General features: G+C 41.6%; 1 protein-coding gene across 3 annotated transcripts in view; it reads left to right on the forward strand.

Moving 5' to 3' along the window:
* The first annotated feature begins 6,524 nt into the window (after positions 1 to 6,524).
* The window catches only part of HECTD2 (HECT domain E3 ubiquitin protein ligase 2), a 40,782-nt gene continuing 29,401 nt past the window's right edge, over positions 6,525 to 17,905 (forward strand). For 2 of the 3 annotated variants that reach the window (XR_012633720.1, XM_074907430.1), the window contains exons 1-2: positions 6,525 to 6,943; positions 12,174 to 12,303. Coding sequence is in view for 2 of the 3 variants with exons in the window: in XM_074907430.1 (XP_074763531.1) it covers positions 6,728 to 6,943; positions 12,174 to 12,303 (346 nt within the window). In the remaining variant the exon portion in view is untranslated. The remainder of the gene's footprint in view (positions 6,944 to 12,173; positions 12,304 to 17,905) is intronic. The other variant, XM_074907432.1, reaches the window with a different exon arrangement.

Genomic DNA, 17,905 nt, shown 5'->3' on the forward strand with positions numbered 1-17,905 from the left:
TAACTGCCCCAGGCCTCTGATTCTATTTATTGTTATACATCTGCCAGAGGCCTTTCCTCCTTTCAGGATTCAAGACCTCTCTGTATGTTGTTCAGACATCTCTCCATTTATTTAGCTAACCAAGGTACTGGAAGGAGCAGGCACTGTACCCATCTCATTTAGACATTACAAAGGGAATACCACATACTGCATTAAAGATGTGAAATTCTCAACAGTCTTCAAGCATCTAGCCCTTAATCCTGCCCAAACTAACATATGAGATTAATTTTTTCTATGCCATTTGCCCTATCAGTTTCCAGGATACTCATGCAAATTATGGGTATACATGACCTGATCCCACGTTTATTATCTTTAAAGCTCAAAATCTAGGCATTTCTAGGATGTCAAACATGCCTGTGAGCTAATAAGAGATTTCCAGCCGCTGGGATCCCGGAGGGCAGCGCTGTGCCATGCTGTATGAGCCGAGGCCGGGTCCCTTCCCTTCCCTTCCCTTCCCTTCCCTTCCCTTCCCTTCCCTTCCCTTCCCTTCCCTTCCCTTCCCTTCCCTTCCCTTCCCTTCCCTCCCCTCCCCTCCCCTCCCCTCCCCTCCCCTCCCCTCCCCGGCGCGGCGGCTGGAAATGCGGCCGTGCCGGCGCTGGAGGGAGCTGCAGCTCCGGTTACCGCCGCCTCCACCCGCACCGCTGCCTTCGGCGGAGTCCTCTTCAGCCAAGAGGATGAGCATATTGAAATTATTTAATTTTTATCTCTCGCTGTGGCTTCAGTTCAAGAATGTGCTCTTTTAAAAGAAATTAGGCTAGTTTGATAACGTGTAAGCAAAGATTTACAAAGCCATGCTTAGCAGAAATCCTAATTCTAACAGTATTTTACAAGTTTATTGGTCATAGGATGATAAAGGTGTGGAAGCAACTTTCTGAATTAAACATTGTATGCTGCCTCCTCATTTGAACCTCCTAAATTTAGCATGGCATACTTGTTCTTATTTCTTGTTTGAATAGAAATTGCATAAAATTCTGTATCTAATATCTGTCTGTATCTCATTTAAAAATCATTTCCAGATCAGACATGAGAAAGATAGAGGGCTCGCTATCTTCTAGCCTGAACTTTTGTCCCTTGCTATACCTTGGGGAAGATCATGCTACTGTTATATCTTGTAAGAGTGTAAGTGAAGTTAACTGAAGTTTAAAGACTGAATAACCATCACCAACTTTCTGGAGAGAAGAAATGGAACCCATAGTAGAAGCTGTGTGATCACTAAGTTCATTCTCTTCACTTGGTGAATTCTTCTCTTGATGTGTCTTTCTCCTAGTGTTTCCATACACTGCATTATCTCCGACAACCTCACTCTGGACCTCACAAAAATAGCCATAGTGTTTCTAAAATACAGACTAATGATTTCTTTCAACACAAAGGTCCTGTTCCATGGCAAAGGGTAATATAATATTCAACTTATATAGGCAGACAAAAAGCCAGTTAATCACTAACCTAACAAAAACAGCTGTTGCCTAAGAACCAGTGTCCATGAGCCTTTTACAGTTAGCTGGTACAGATGTTTTATTGCACCAGTCAGTGATGACAAGGAACCCAAAATGCAAATGTAATGATGCAGATAAGACAGATCTGCTGATTACCTCTTCCTTCTCTATACTAGGAATGCCCAAGCAGGATGCATCACATATGATGATGTATCTTTGATCAAAAGTTTTCCATTTGCCAAAGAGAAAGATATAATTGAGTGTCCGTCAAGACAAAACAACAGCTGGGTAACCTGCATGTAAGTGCCTCAGATGAATTAGCTGAGGAGTTCTTTGCACCACTTTTCCAAATGTTTATAAACTCCTTAAAAAATGGGGCTTTCCAAGCACTGGAGGACAGCCAAAGGGTAAGTGAGAGCTATAGATTAGTTCATGTAATGTTAGTCACAGGGGAAATAATGTGGACTTAGCTCAGGAGAGTTTGAGTGCACCTTGCACATGTGCTCCTGTAAAAGAGGGAGCTTTTCTCTCTCACAGATGAAGGCATATGATCCAGAGACTGACAGACAGAGTAAGACAAGCTCAAGTTTGACATAATTCCCTATTCCCAGCAAGAATAAACATAATTGGATTAGCTTGTCAGCAATGGCAGTTGGATTCACAGTCATTTGGATTCTTTAGGACAAAACTCCCCAAATTTATACCTTAGTCCAACTTCAAGGGAAATGGATGGCTTCCAGTAGGGGAGGTTGGATGAGATTGGGGTCATCCCTTACAAGCTCTGAGGCTGTTCAGTCTCAGAATAGTTATGACTTTGGGCAGGTGGCACAGGAGGGTAGAGCATCTCAGAAGTTAGCTAGCTGGGGAGTCCAGAAGTCATGCAGTGTCTGATTTTGATGATTCACATGGCAAGCATGGCAAGCTCTCCAACTGAATCAACAGAGTAACAGGTGGATTTCAGTGGCATCTTGCCTGAGTTCTACTAAAAGGTCACTGAAAAAGATGCTTCTTTGTAAAACATTTCCATTTCAATGAATCAGGTCTTTCTGTTGCAACTGAAATGTTTTGCTGAAAACCTGTTGTGTTGGAAAACTCCCAACCATTTATCTCTCTCCTACTCCCATAGAAAGGAAATGGGTTGTCTCCAGCCTTTGCTTCCCCTTTCAATGTTTCAGCCATCCTGTGCTTCCCCTTGTGCCCACTCAGGGTCCATCTCGCAAAGCACACATCTGTTAAATGGTCTAAATATTTCATACTTGGAATTGTATGAGATCTTCAAACAATATGAAGAGAAAGAAACAGTACTACTTGATAAAAGAGAGACAAGTATAGCTGTGTGGTGAGAGTGTATCATCAAGTGAACAGTAAATTCAGCCTACCTTTTCTAAACGACACAGGTCACTTCACTTCCTGAAATCCCAGTTTGCACCAGGAATCTTTGATACTCTTCGATTGCAAATGCTAGTAAAGCATCTGAGAGCCAGGAAAAAAAAACCATAATGGGCCAAACCCACCCCTAATGTTACTGAATTAAACCAGGGTTGATTTTGGCTATGGTTGCATTTTGACTTCTGACTGCAGAGGAACATGTGAGGTACACTCAGTTATTTGTCATGAAAATACTAGCCAGCGAATTTAGCCTTTTTTTTTTTTTTTTTTAATCTGTGCATCACTCCTAAATGCCAGTCTCTGCGAGTGTATCTATTACTTGTAAGCATTTACTAATCATTTGTGAACAAATGTTAACATTTGGTTTGTTTCCATCTGTCACTTCTAGTGGCAGTCTGTGCCTGGCCACGTCATTGCACAGAGATGTGCCGTTGACTTTTTCCCCTTCCTGACAGCTCAAACTCTTTGGATAGAAGAAATACATTTGTGAACAATTTTAAAATAAGTTGTCAAGAACATCTTCTTCTGGTTGGAAGGATCAACACCCTGCTAAGGCAGGATTGTTCTCTTATAAGTACAAGAAAATATGTTCAGGGTCACGTACTGCCTATGTCCCTCCTGTAGTTATTCCGGGTGCTGCTGGGGTGTACGTATACTTATCTGAGCCAGCAGCGTGGCGTGCCAGCACGGGGTCCAGCACAGACTGCAAACTCATCCAGGAACCAGAGCGGATGTGTAGGCCCAGGCAGCATGTACTTGGCGTGAGCAACAGGTTTTGATTGAACTTCACCTTTCTCCCATTTGCCAAAAAGTACTGTGAAGTAGACGGTACTATGTGATTTAAGATTTTTAAGCAGCTCAGAAGCAATTAAAAAAATCAAGGCAATGGCCCTTGGTGGGATAAAGGAGGAAACATAATAACAGTTGAGCGTGGAAAAGCAACCACTGAGGTAAGCAAAAACATTATCAGACTCAAAGAACTGGAATATTATGAAAGGTGATGCAAACAAAAAGCCTGCAAACACTTTCAAAATAAAGGCATTAAGTGTGCACGGCCCTTTGTCAAGGCTCCCAGTCAATCTGGCCAATAAAAACATGATGTCTTGTAAAATGGCCATTGCATGCCTCTGTTTAGTTTTGCAAAATTTTATATGTTGTATATCCCAAAAATCTTGTCTCTTACAAGACAGATGCTCTTTATCCTGTTTTCTGACTGCTCCATTGCCTGCTATCCTGGTTTAACACTTCAGCAACAAACGCTTGCAGGTTTTACATGCACTGCCTCATTACATGCAGCAGTGCTGCACACTGCTAGCATCCGTCAGTGCTAGCAAACTGAGAGCCAGTTTAGACATGCCTTTCCTAGCTGTGGTTACATCTATGACTGCCTTGTGGATCTATGAATTATACTGAAATACTTTCAGTTACAAACCCTAGGCACCAGTTGTATGCTGCCTTTGTTAGAAGTAGGAAAATGTGTTTGCTTTTTCAGTATGTGGTCCTTTTACTCTCTTATAAAAACTGCAAGAAAAATTTTTAACAGTACTTTTGTGCCTATTTTCATGATTGTCATGGGTCAAAATATTCACCTGAATCAGTTTGGTTCGACGGAATGCTTTAGCTTCAAATACCACGGGACAATATGGATAGTAAAAATTGATGTCTTTGATGTTGCATTAGCTTTTTGTGAAATAATCCTGGTAGAAGGCTATTTCAGTGTTTCTGAAGCTATCAGAAATCAGGCCTTTACAGCTCAATGGAATTGAAAGAAAAGCATTATGAATTCATTTGTATACTCGCCTTCCTACATTTCTATTTCCATTTGCTTCATCTCTCTCTGCAGGCACAAGGGAGTAGATAGAACCTTCCATGTTTCGAGTTGGCACAGCTCCACAAAACAGCTGTGCCAATTACTTCCAGTTGGGGACTGCCACTGGGTGTATAGCTGCTTGTACTGAAGTTGTTGCAATTACTGTCATTATGTTATTTCTTGGCATGTAAATGAAAAAGATGAGTGAGTGTTTGGGGGGCTTTGTTTAAGTGCAGCAGGTGACTTACTCATGCAAACCACTGAGAGCAACTGGGAAGTAAGAACAGTGAGGAATGAACTTTCTGGAAAACCAGCTCTTATATTTAACCTGGTAAAAGCAATTTCTTAATGAAACCTAATAAACTCCAGGTCTGCCAGTTCCTTCAAAAGGGAAAGCATTTTTCAATGTGTTAGATTAACACTGCATTACATATTATGCCTTTGCTTTTACGCAGTTTATAGATATCTTTACCACAGCTCCAAACTGAAGGAGCTACTTGTGTAATGCCAGCGTTGAGAAAGACAATCACGTGGCCTACCTCCATCTGAAAAACGGTTCTGAAGGTTTGTTTCAAGCGGTCTGTAACACTATTCACACTCCTTTGATCCTGAAGCTGGGAGGGGAACTCTCCTCCAGACACAAAATTAGAATGGTCTGAAAGCAGCTTGTTTTGTCTGGCAGTTAATGGTTTGAAGGGCTTAAATTTTTTGAAGCTTAGCGCACACAAACATGGCACCCCTCACATGCAGAAGGACTCCTGTGCCTCTGCATACCAAGCCATGTGGTAGGGCAGTGCCCTGCGGACAAATACGCTGTTACATGTAGTCTAGATGTTTTATTGCAACCAGTTCAACTATAGCATGTCTTCTGAAGATGATTTTAAAAAATATTATTACAGCCAAGCTTCAGCAAGCCCAGGCTACTGCACAGACGCTCTGACAGCAGATGCCACCTCAGGCTTTGCAAGACCCGTCCAAACGAAGGGCCAAGACCCGCCAACGCACAGGCCCTGGCACTGCTCTAGCTTTGCCAGTAGAAGAGAAACAGGACTAAGCTTTTACGCTTCATTTCTGTATTTTCCACGTGGGAGTGTGTGACTTGAAAACACGATGAAGGTACCGTGAGGTGACCGGGCGGTATGAGAGGTGTCACTACCAGCGCGGTCCCTGCCAGCGGTGCAAGACGCCTCACCGGCCCGGTGTGAAGGAGGAGCGGGAGCGCCGTGCCAGCACCCACTCCGAGGTCCCTTCACCGCAGTTTAATATTTGTTACTCGTGTGTTTACTCGCTGCCGGGCCCGGCCCGGCCTCCCCCGGCGGCCCGGCAGGAGGCCGCTCCCCGCTCGCAGGGGCCGCGGCGGGCAAGACGTCGCTGGGAGGCTGGAGAGCGCGGCCGGCGGCAGCACCGCTCCAGGGGGGTGCGGGGTGCGGGTGCTGCCGGGCATCCCCGCCGCCCCCGGGCCCGGCGGTGCCCCCGCCCCGGCGAGCGAAGCCCCTCGCCCGCGCGGCTGCGCAGAGCGCGGGGGACAGCCCCGATTCCCGTTCTCCCGGCGCCGCCTGGCCGGCACCGCGGCTTTTCCTGCGCTCCGGAGTTTCCGTAGCCGTGTCCTCCGCTGCCCCCGCGCGGCGCCCCCCGTCGCCAAGCGCGTTTCTATGAGCCGCCTATAAACAACATGGCGGCGGCCCCTCTTCCTGCCCGCGGTCTGTAGGTGGCGCGGTGGCTGAGGGGGCGCAAGGGCAGCGGGGTCCGGCGGCGCCGGCCGCCTCCGCGCCGCTGCGTCCCACGCTGCCCCTCCTCGCCGGGGCCGCGGCGGGGGCGGCGGGCCTGCGCTCCGCCCCGCCGTGCGGGGGTGTCTGAGCGCCCGGCGGCAGCCCGGCTGCTGCTGCTGCTGCTGCTGCTGCTGCTGCATTGCCGCGGCGGCCCCGCGCGGAGCGGAGCGGCGGCCCCGGGGGCGCCCGCGGGGGCTGCGCGGGAGGCGGCGGGAGGGAGGAGGAGAAGAGGGCGCGGGCGCCGGAGTGCCGGCGGGAGCTGAGGGGCTGCCGTGAGGAGAGAGGCCATGTCGCTGCAGAGCCCGCCGGCGGCCACCGCTGCCGCCGACCTCCGCCCCGGCGCGGGGATCCCGCCGGGCGCGGAGCTGAGCCAGGGCAGCGCGGTGCCCCGGTCAGCCGAGGAGGGCGGCGAGGATGAGGAAGAAGAGGAGGAAGAGGGGGAGAAGGAAAAGGAGCGAGAGAAACTGCCGCCCATCCCGTCGGCATCCAGCGCGGCTGCCGCGGTAGGTCTCCTGCGGCCGCCGGCGGGGCCGGGCGACCCGTCAGCGGCCGGGCTGCCGCCCGCCGGGCCCGGCCCCGGCCCGGCAAGCGGGACCGTCTTTGCGGTCCCCGCTGTCATTTGCAATGTTTGCCGCTTTATTCGTGCTGGTGGGGGAGCATCGTGTTCATTTTCTTTCATATTCTTTTCCGTTGAGAGGCTTTCATTCAAGTTTCTTAAAAATAACAAGTGCATCTGTAAGCAGTGACATAATGAAGCTATAAATTCTCCATCTACTTATAGTTCTTTAACATTTTACAACGGTCTGCTCTTGTGGGTTAGTCATGACTGAGGGTTTGCAGCATTGTGAATGTTCGTTCAGGGTTTTGGGGGTGGAGGGTTTCATCTTTTAATACACTTAACAGCAAGAGAGCTAGCTGGAAAACACTTCTGTATTTTTAACTTTTTCTTCGAAGGTCTTTTCCTGTTTTTACTCTGTGTTGAAACAAAGATGACAAAACGTTTCGATAACTGATGAATTAGTTAACACAGATAAAAAACTGTGAGAAGAATATTTGCCAAAATAATTTCACTTCAGAAGCCTCATTTGAGATCCTTAATTTTACTGGAGTTGTGATATTCTTTTTGCTGACCATACAGTATTATGGAACATAAAATTTTCCTGGCATGAGTTGAATATCTTACATAGCTCAACGTTAAAGCTTGCTGTGAGTTAGTTAAGTCCAACAACAGAGCAAAAATTTTACCAGTCCTGTAGTAGTACATTTATATTTTAATTCAGCAGTTCTAGTAACTTCTAGTAAGTCAGATACTTACCATTTTACATAATTTGACTTTTAAAAAATTGAGCATCTAATGTTTATGACTGTCATGAAATAATTCTAACGTTAAACAAAGTAATCATAGGCAAACTGCAGACTCCTTGAGCAATTCTGCCAATTTTGTGTTTTTCCTACAACGTTCCAATCTTTTGAAAGACTTTCAACTTTGCAAATCTGTCTGAATGCAGAAGAAATGTTTGTTCCTGTGATTCAAATACAGATTTGGTGGGAGAAGTCTGTAGTGGGCAAGAGCCCAGGAGTTGTTTTTACCTTTGAAAATCTCCACTTCAGACTTGGAATGGCAAATGCCAATCCCTTAGAATAAAGACACAGATGCAGGTCTAAAATGTGTCAGGCTTATCTCGGCTAATGAAAAATGTGTGCAACGGGGCAGCCGCGTAGAATTCCCACTGCCTTAAAGAATTAGGATAACTTGTTTGTAGCTGGAGTTCCTTATGTACCTCTGAACTGTTGCCCACAGGCGTAAGTTGTCTAAACTGACAGTGCTACAGAGGAGCTCAGATCTGGCTAGGTGTGGTTGCTTGTCAAATGCGTGTGGGATTTTGAATTTACAAAGAGCTGCACATGGGTTTTAATAGCATGTTACAAAGAGAGAGTTTTGGCAACGGATGTAATAAACATTTCCATAGCCCTGGATTTCTCTGTGTGTAACAGAATGCAGGTTTTGATCCAAATATACCAAACAGGGGGTGCAGGTATGCTCTTGCAAGACCTTTATGAGTTTCTGTTAAGAAGGTATTAGACTTTTGGTCTGCGAAGCCCTGGTTGTAACCAACCTACACATCTAATTCCAGGGCTTTGTGAAGTATGTTGTGGGATTCATCATATATAGCATGATTTTAATACAAGTTCTTGTATTAGAAGTTCTGATTGAACATCAGAAAATGAGTGTTACTTAACCAAATCCTCTCAAACACTTTTAAAGAGAGAAATATGTTTTTGGTTTTCTCCTCATTAAACTGGGGAAAAGTTTGTAATGTGATATGATGACAAAAGGGGGAATTGTTGTATCTTAAAAAAAATATCTCTGCTTAGTCAAGGGTTCTTTCCATTAAAATTATCTTCCTTTAAAAATACAAATACAGTGATATTCCAGATGACCTTAATTTTCATATTCTCTCTGCCTGTTGTTTCTAAATTTATAGCCCTCATATGATGACTATGGTGATACAGATAGTATACCTTGTTTCTTTATGAAGTAAGCCTCAGATATCCTTGTCTCAGAACATCTCCAGGTTTTGTGTAATTGACATTTTCTTCAGTGCACTAAAGATCCAACATAGATTTTTGCAACTGATATGGCATGACTAGACCTTCCTCAAAGGCAACATCAAGGTGTGATGCATTCTTTAAACAGTTTCTGTTTTCCCCAATAGCTGTGGAAAATGTCAGAATTTTAGTAGGATAACTGTGGTATCCTTTTTCTCCTGAGAGCATGTCCATGAAAGATGTCTCATCAGGAGTTTAAGCTGGCTGTAAATTGGAGCAAAGGGATTATGTGGCTATTGCTATTGTCACAGCTTTTCCTAGCCAAGTGCCATGTGGAATTGTGGAAGAATGGTTACTTGGGGGCAGGGAGGAGTTTTTATTTCTAAGGAAAGTTATGGAGATTAAATTAGTCCATGAATAAATTAACATGATCCTGCAAGGAGTTCAGGCTTTCCTTACGGGTCAAATAGCAGTTAGAAATAATGCATAAGGGGTGATAGTTTGGAGATATGTATTCAGATTCTGAAAAGAAACTTGGGGGAAGCTAAATAACTTGGCCCCAGTAAGCAGGAACAAGTAGAGGCATCTGTAAAGCAAAACTAGTCTTACGTTACACCTTTCAAGATATGAATGGAAGGAAAAATCTTATTTCTTGGATAGGCTCTTGCCTTGACAGCTTCCTTTAAGTAATCTGAGTGTCCTCCATGTGTTTTTGCACAGGGAAGAAAACCTTTTACTCTTCACTGACCTTTGCTTGCCACTTACATATGGATCTTGAGTGAGTTAGGGTTAAAGAGTAGGATTTTCAAGTAACTTTTCTAGATGGTCTTTTACCTCTTCTCATAAAGCACTCTGTTATGTTCTTCTTGCAAACGGTTTGACTTATTTTTGCCATCTAATTTAACTTCAATAATGAAAAACATAGATTTATAAAGTATAATACTAGTACTTCTCCAGTCTTATGGAAGGCTTAATACTTTGGAAAACTTCCACTAAGGAGCCAGCAGAGTATGAGTTTATTAATATGCTCTTAAATAAAGAGGATTAAAGATTACTTTGATCCACTTACTCTCTCTAAGCATACTGATTCTTTATGATGGGGTTCAGCTTTCCAGTTTTCTGATGGTAGTATGTGTGTAGAGTCTTAGGCTCTAGAGGCTCACTGACCTCCTACAAAATTTTGTAAGTATGACATGGTGCTATACACTTGTCCTAGATTATACTCTCCCAGGAGGTGTCAGAGATCCTCATTAATAAGCATGCAGTTTCCCAGTATTCCTCAAGGGCTTTCCAGTAAAGCCTTTGTTCATATGTTTATTTAATACTGTTGGAACTGCACTTGGAGTAGGATGATGGCGTTAAATAGCACATACAATTTTTGTTCTTTCTGATCATTGCTGTGGGAAGTGGCATTATGAACACTTTTCAATAACTGTTCAACTGTACTATTTCAGTGGCATGGCTGGACTAAAACCTAGAAAGCTGAGTTGGTCAAAATTTCTGTTTCATAAAAGCTCCTCAGTTATCTATGATATCTATTCCCTGTTTATCATAATTAGACTAGTCCAAGTTCCAGAAGTCTTCTACCTAAAGCATACATTTTTTGACACAGCAGATTAACTTCAGATCTGGATTTGTTTAAAAGTCCTTTTCCAGTCAGTCATGTCTTGGCATGTTTCTTCAGGATCTGGTTTTCACCAGGTCATTTTAAAGAAGCATCTTAATGATATTTCAATTATAGAGTAAAATAAAAGTTAATATGAAAATTGTAGTGGTAATTACGTTTTCTTTTTGAATGCTTGTTGCATACAAGAAGTTTGGAGCTAGAAGTTGAAACTTGGTATTTTTAAAGCCAAAAGTCCTGCTGATTGTTCAAATTTATAATTTGCTGAGCTCTAAGCCATGGAAAAATGGCTGTTTGTGCCACAGTTATTTAATATTCCCGGCAGTGTACCAGCTTGTGTACACTGCAGCATGTCAGGTTTATGGCCTGTGTTATTGCTCTCATGGCGGTATTTCAGGATGTTGGGGTGGAAGTGAAGTGCTTTCCTCGGAACTCTGGCTGCACGTTTTAGTCCAAATTTACTCCTCTTAATGGGAAAGGGAAACATATGGGTTTAAAAAAATTGATAGGATATTAATTATTCTAGAATTTTTATTCTTATTTGGGGAATTTCAGTTTTGATTTGCATGGAAACATTTTTATTTTTTTTAACTGAGTGCACAAATACCAGATAGGAAGCAAATGAATCTTTCGGTTAATATGAGGCTGAAAATCGTGATGTGCAGGGAGAGTGTATATACTTTTGTTGAGTTGATCTACCTTTGCCTCATATCAACTAATGGCTTGGAAATAAGATGGAAATTAAAATCTTCATGGTGTGACTTCTGTCATTTTGGGCAAGCCCTTTAACCCACCTATGCTTTGTGAGTTCTCCAGAGTAATATTATATCTAATAGCACTCAGTGTCAAACAGACCAATTGGCACAATCCTGTAGAAGTCTGTTGTGTGATTTCACTTCTGCTCACTGTTAAAACACTTCCTAGCAAAGACTTGTGCAGGCTTCTTGGTGGCAGCACACACAGGTACTCAGACAGGGGGGTTTTTTTGTTAACAAATGTTTGTTGGCTAGCCTTTCTTCAGTGGCAGCTGGTGCTGATGATTTTGAATCATTAAGGTTTTTTACCCAGGTAGCTAGTATTCAAATTTTATTAGCAGGTTAGCTCACATGAGATGTGGGGCCAAAAATTGTAAGTCTTGGGAAGTTTGTCTAAACTACTGCAGTATATTAGTGTTCTTTGGAAAAGGAACTTAAATCTGTTAAAACTGAGCTGGATGTAGTGAAGAATATAAAAGTAGTTAGAAATTGGGATACAGAAAGTTAGAATATTGTTGAAAATGTTCAAATCACACTGTGTTTTCCTCACAGTAATCCAAGGATATCTTTATATCCTGCAAATTAATACTTAAATTTTTTAATATAATGAAATAAATTTTATGGTATCTCTCCTGATTCAATTTGAAACAAACTTGCAGAATCATTATTTATGTCTTATTTAGGTATTACCACTCTGATTTAAAGATAAAAGGTATTTAAGTATTCTGTGTAATACATCATGAGTAAGATTACTCTTGCAGTAATGTATTAGCCCTTTATAGCATGCTGTCATCTTAATTACAGGGGTTGGAGAGAGGAGCCAAAAATGAGTTTTCCACTTTCAGCAATTTCATCACAACTATCAACCAAAAGAAAGAAGGCATCGGAAACAGAAATTCACCTACGCAACTTGTTATACCCAACATCAAAAATGGTAAGAGAATAAAAGCCCTGTGTTACTTAGCTACCAGTTTAAGAAGGTGCTCAGTGTTCTGCCAATATTTGTATTGTGGTAGTGCCAAGAAACCTGGAAATCTAGATTTCATTAAATTATGCTGTGCTGTACATTGTACAGGTAGTGATATAGATGATTAGTCCATCCTCTGTAGAGGTTGTGTCAGAGAGACAAGTTGGATAAGAAAAAAAATAGACCTGGAGGATGAAATAATCATATGAAGTTTTAAAGAAAGTTAAAGATTCAGTAGCCCACCTGCAGATACTGTTTGTCTAACTGCAGTCAGATGGCAGTTTTTCTAGAAATAGTGTCAGAACTTTGTGGAGAAGAATTTTCATATTGCCATCTGAAGGATGGCAAGGATGAGGCAAGCATAGGGCTTTTAAGGGAGGCAGTTGCTGAAAGTTGCTGTTTTTCAGTGAAGATGAAGGCCAGTGATAATACAAAATAAAATTCACAGTCAGAGTTTGGTAAATTCTGAAGAGCTTTGAAGGTGAGAAGGAAGGTGGTTGTCGTATGATGAGGTAATGATAACTGATGGTAGAAAGTGGAGCTGTATGTCCAGTATGATAGGCTAGAATCATGAAGCCTGATGAGATGACACTGTGGTTAGACCTGAATTTTTATTAGATTTCTGGGCTAGGAGATGCAATTTCAGTAATTTGGGACTTTTGATAAAAGGCTGTATAAACATTTGTCAGGTCTGTATTGATCTTGCCTCTGAGCAGGTCTCTTTCAGCCTTATTGTTCTGTGGTTCTCTAAGTCTTTATAGCACTCAATGAATTTGAGTCTAGAAAGAAAAGACTGCATTAATTAAATAGTGTGAGTTTGAAACAAAACTATGGACAGGTATTGTCAGAGTTACACAGAAAAAGGTGGTTTATACATTGCAGGATTAGATCCTTACTAAAATAATCTTTGTATCCTTGCTAGCTATACTGCAAAAGTGAAAGTCAATGGCAGACTCTTATTTTTAATTTTTTGCAGCAATTTGTGTTATAGAGTAAGGAAGTGCTTTTTACTTAGAAAAAAAAAAAAAAAGGTGAGGGGGGAATAGCTGAAAAACAAAAAACAGTTATGTATAAATGACAGCTCATACAGGACTTTGTACTTTGCTTAAGTCACTTTGTACTACACAGAGGATACCAAGGTGGCTAGAGATGACCAGTGAAGAGTTCTCCTGCAGCTGCATAACTTGAGTTAAGGTAGAAGTGGTGTTCTTGAGGGCGATACTTGTGGTAAGACAAAAAGATGCTGCAAAGCAGGTCAGAGCTCTGTGGATTCTTACAAAGTGCTGTAAAGTTGAGCTAACAAAGCTGGAAGAACAACCTTCAGGTGACTGTTGCTCTCACCTATATATTTTTTGAAGAAAAGTTTTCATATATGAATTGCATGTAAACAATTGCAGTATTGTTGGAATCTGGAAGTCCTCAGAGAAATAAAATGTTTTCCCTTTCTCAGATAACACTATTTTCTCAGAAGCTGAAAGTGACCTCTTGTCAATATTAACTACTCAGCTGCTAGCCTTTTTAACAGAAACATGCATGCATTTGATTCATAGACTCCAAGCTACTGTCTGTCTTTATTGAAGCCTTAATTGTTTCCTGTCCATTGTCTGTCTGAATAGTTGCTTAGTGCAATCTTATGATATGAAAGCCTACTACTTAATAAAATTTAGGACAAAGTAAAATTAAATCTGGTATTGAGCCAAGCAACATGAAAAATACAGTACCCTTTTGCAGAATTCATTTCACTAAACAGAAGAAATCTGCTCCCTGCCCCCCCCCCCCTTTTTTTTGTACCTGACGAAAATGTTAAACTCTAAACACCTCTCTCCTGAACTGCCCTCAGTTCTTGCTACACATGATACTGTCCCTATTGTAACTACTACTTCATAAGTGCTTAGTTGTTAATTACCACCACAATAATGCATGGTAATATTTACTATAGTCAAGGATATATTCTTGAAATAGAGCTCAATGTGTAAAATTGAGCAGGTATTCTGGTAGTTTCAGGATCAGGGTAACCTACCTATACAAAACCAGGTTATTTTTATTAACAGTCCAAGATGCACTGAAGATTTTTTGAGGAGGTATGTGTATTTTATGGAAAAAAATAATCATTGAAACAAACTTCTCAGTTAATGCTTCTTTTGCTATTCTGCAATTCAGGAATGATGTTTGGTTGGTGGGTTGGGGGTTTTTTTTCAGTTTATCTAACGTCTGGTATTCCTCTGAATATGTGTGTATATATACATGCATATACTGGTAAAAATTTAGGCTTGAGTTCAAATAATGTTAATTTCATTGAAAAACATAAGGGTGGAAAAGGTAACTCTGGTAAATACAGCATGAAGGCTAGGGTTATGTTTGTTTGCTATGTAGCTGCCACAGAGATTGAATTTATATAACAAGTCTAATTGAACAATGATCTGGTAAGAAATCTATATATGAACTAGATTGTTTTAGTTCTTTTCTAATGTTAGAAATACAAGTAAGATTTGTTTGCTTTTGCCTACTTTGAAAATTTTCATCTCCCAGTAGCTGTGTTGGTCATCATGAAAATAATTGCTGTTCTAAATTCATTCACACTTAATTTCCTTGTACTAGTAAATTCTGCTTCCCATCAATGAGGCTTTCGTCCTCAAAGTTTTTGATCATTCTCTAAGCAGTCATGCATTGCTGAGCCTTTTTACTTGATGTAACTGGGCAAACAGCCAGAAATGATTGCTTTTTCTTGTCTTGTAATATTGTGGTATTGCTGCTTATCAACTCAACACATAAAGTTTCAAGTTTATCCTCAATGAAACTCAAGTGACAGATCTTAATTAATATTTTTGAATCTCAGATGATCAAATAAATATTTTTACAAATCTTGAATTATGGCAAAATATACTGAAGTTGACATTATTATTAAACATATTATTAAAACTCAGTTTTAGTCTATCTAATTTAAGCTGCATATATTTGAAAGAAAATTGCATCACTGACAGGGTACAAGTTACCAGTTTAGCACCTGCAGCCTCAATTTACTGAAATGAGAAATGGCTTCTGACAGCAGCTGTCTCTTCTACAGTTGTGGAGAGAATATTTTCCTCATTTCAGTGTATTCAGCTGGCTATAAGACAGAATGAGAGCTAAATGAAAATGACTTGTCTTTTTTAGAGTAGAAAAAGAAGACAGTCTTAGTTTCTTTAAAGTCAGTCAATCCTGCTTTCAGAGAATGATGTGCAATAGCAGAGCACTTGCATGGCAGGATTGTTTGGCGCCTTGGCTTGTATCTACGTGTCCACTTTCTTTTTAAAATTACTACTCTTACCTTTAAATAGATTTAAATACCAGTTGTGAGAATGGGCAAGGTTCCGTATCTATAATCGATGCCATACTCAGGGGATTGAGGGCAGCTCAGATCTATTATCATCTGATGAATGGTGGCTGACTTAAGTCACAATGACAGTGTCTCTGTCATTAGCATGAGTGAAAATAATCTGCCTTTGGGTTCGGGAGATTTTTGTTAGCATCTATTTCCCTGCTGTGATAAATGGAGCAGGTGGTGCCGTAGCGAATCTACTTTGATGTTTAGTTAACTTTGAAAAACAGTGGCTCTTGGAAAAGACTAGAGGGTTTTAGACAATTCATAGAGCATTTTGATTTAATATGTTTGACTTTTGAGGACACTTATGTAGTGTATTTTTATCCCAAACATACGTCATAATTCATATAAATGCTTTTAAAAAGGTGCAGTATAAATCATACTAAAAAAGCATTTTATGGGTATTTGAAAAGACACTCTAAGTAAAATGGATGTTTGTGTATACTTCACTGGAATTTTTTTTCATGTTTTTGGTGCGTTTACCCTGGTGGCTGCCAGATTCCCACCAAGCTTCTCTACTGCTCCCCCTCCTCAAGAGAACATGCAGAGAAAATAAGATGAAAAAACTCATGGGTTGAGATAAAGGCAAGGAGTCCACTTCCCAGTTACTGCCACAGGCAAAACAGACTTGATGATATTTATTGCCAGTTAAACCAAAAACAAACCTCAAAACACCTTCTCCCTGCCCCTTCTTCCCAGGCTCAACTTGACTCCTTTGTTCCTCGTTCTTCTACGTCCTCTTCCCCAAGCAGCTCAGGGGGGTGAGGAATGGAGGTTGCATATGAGGTCAGCTCATAAAACTCTGCTACTCCTTCCTCCTTATCCTGTTCCCCTGCTCCAGCATGGGGTCTCTCTGGCAGGTGCAGTCTTTCACAAATTTCTCCAATATAGGTCCTTTCCATGAGTTGCAGTTCTTCAAGAACTGCTCCGACATGGGCCCTTTCCATAGGGTACAGTCCTTTAGGAATGGACTGCTCCAGCATGGGTCCCCCACAGGCCACAGTTCTGGCCAGCAGCATGCCTGGCTGTGGGCTCTCTGTAGGCTGCAGGTAAATATCTGCTCCACCGTGGTCCCCCATGGGCTGCAGGGGGACAACCTGCTTCACCACGGTCTTCTCCATGGACTGCAGGGGAATCTGCTACAGTGCGTGGAGCACCTCCTCCCCCTTCCTCTCCACTGACCTGGGTGTCTGCAGGGTGGTTTTGCTTTGTTTGTTTTTAATCTCTCCTCTCTTCTCAGCTGTGTTTTTTACCCTTTCTTAAATATATTATCATAGAGGTGCTACCAGCATAACCAATGAGCTCAGTTTTGGCTAGTGGTGGGTCTGTTTTGGAGCTGGTTGTGTCTGACATAGAGGCAGCCCCATATCTTCTCTCACAGAGGCCACACCAAAGCCTTTCCACATAAACCCAGTGCAATGTTCTCACATCACATAGTAAGTAGCAAAATAGAAAGACCTTAAAGCATTGCTACTTGTACTTAGAATAAGCAGCCAGATGTATTGAGAAGAAATGTTTAAAGATGCTACTGGTTTAGCAGTAATTCTGCTGCAAGATAGAACATGCATTCCCATTTATTGGAGAGTTTCTTTTAAGAGACCGTAGATGATCGACAGTCAGCTCCAGCTAAAATTATATATCACAGTGCAGAAAAACTGACTGAAGACTTGTCCTTGTGCATCACAAAACAGTTGGACTTTGGTGTAATTGTGCTTGAGATTTTTCCTTAGGTGCAGAGAACCACCAGTTTGTATTACAATATTTACAATATATATTGTCAATACAATAATGGACAATACTAGTGTTTGTCACTAATAATGGACAATACTAGTATTCATGACTGGTAGGTATTAGTGATGCACTGTTTGGTTTGTCTTTCAAACAGCAAATATAACAAGATCACTCCGAGTAACTAATTCCATGACATCCTTTGACTTTTTTTCTTTTTGTAATTATGTTCTATCTTGATTAGCTTGAGTTCCTCACAGGTTCAGGTAGATGTAATGTTCAGAATAGGCACTTTCTTTATACATCTGGCTTTAGAAGGCGCTTGACTTAATGTTCAGAAGGTTGAGCATCTACATCTACAAATAGATTTAATGAAAATTCTGCAGCACTCATTTCTGAAAATGAAACTCTTTATGAACTTCGGGTTTTCTTGTGTGATGTGAATACTGCTGTATGCATAACAGTGTGTGTTGCTGATGT

This window comes from Athene noctua, chromosome 5 (assembly GCF_965140245.1).
Source record: "Athene noctua chromosome 5, bAthNoc1.hap1.1, whole genome shotgun sequence".
Classification (NCBI taxonomy): Eukaryota; Metazoa; Chordata; class Aves; order Strigiformes; family Strigidae; genus Athene; species Athene noctua.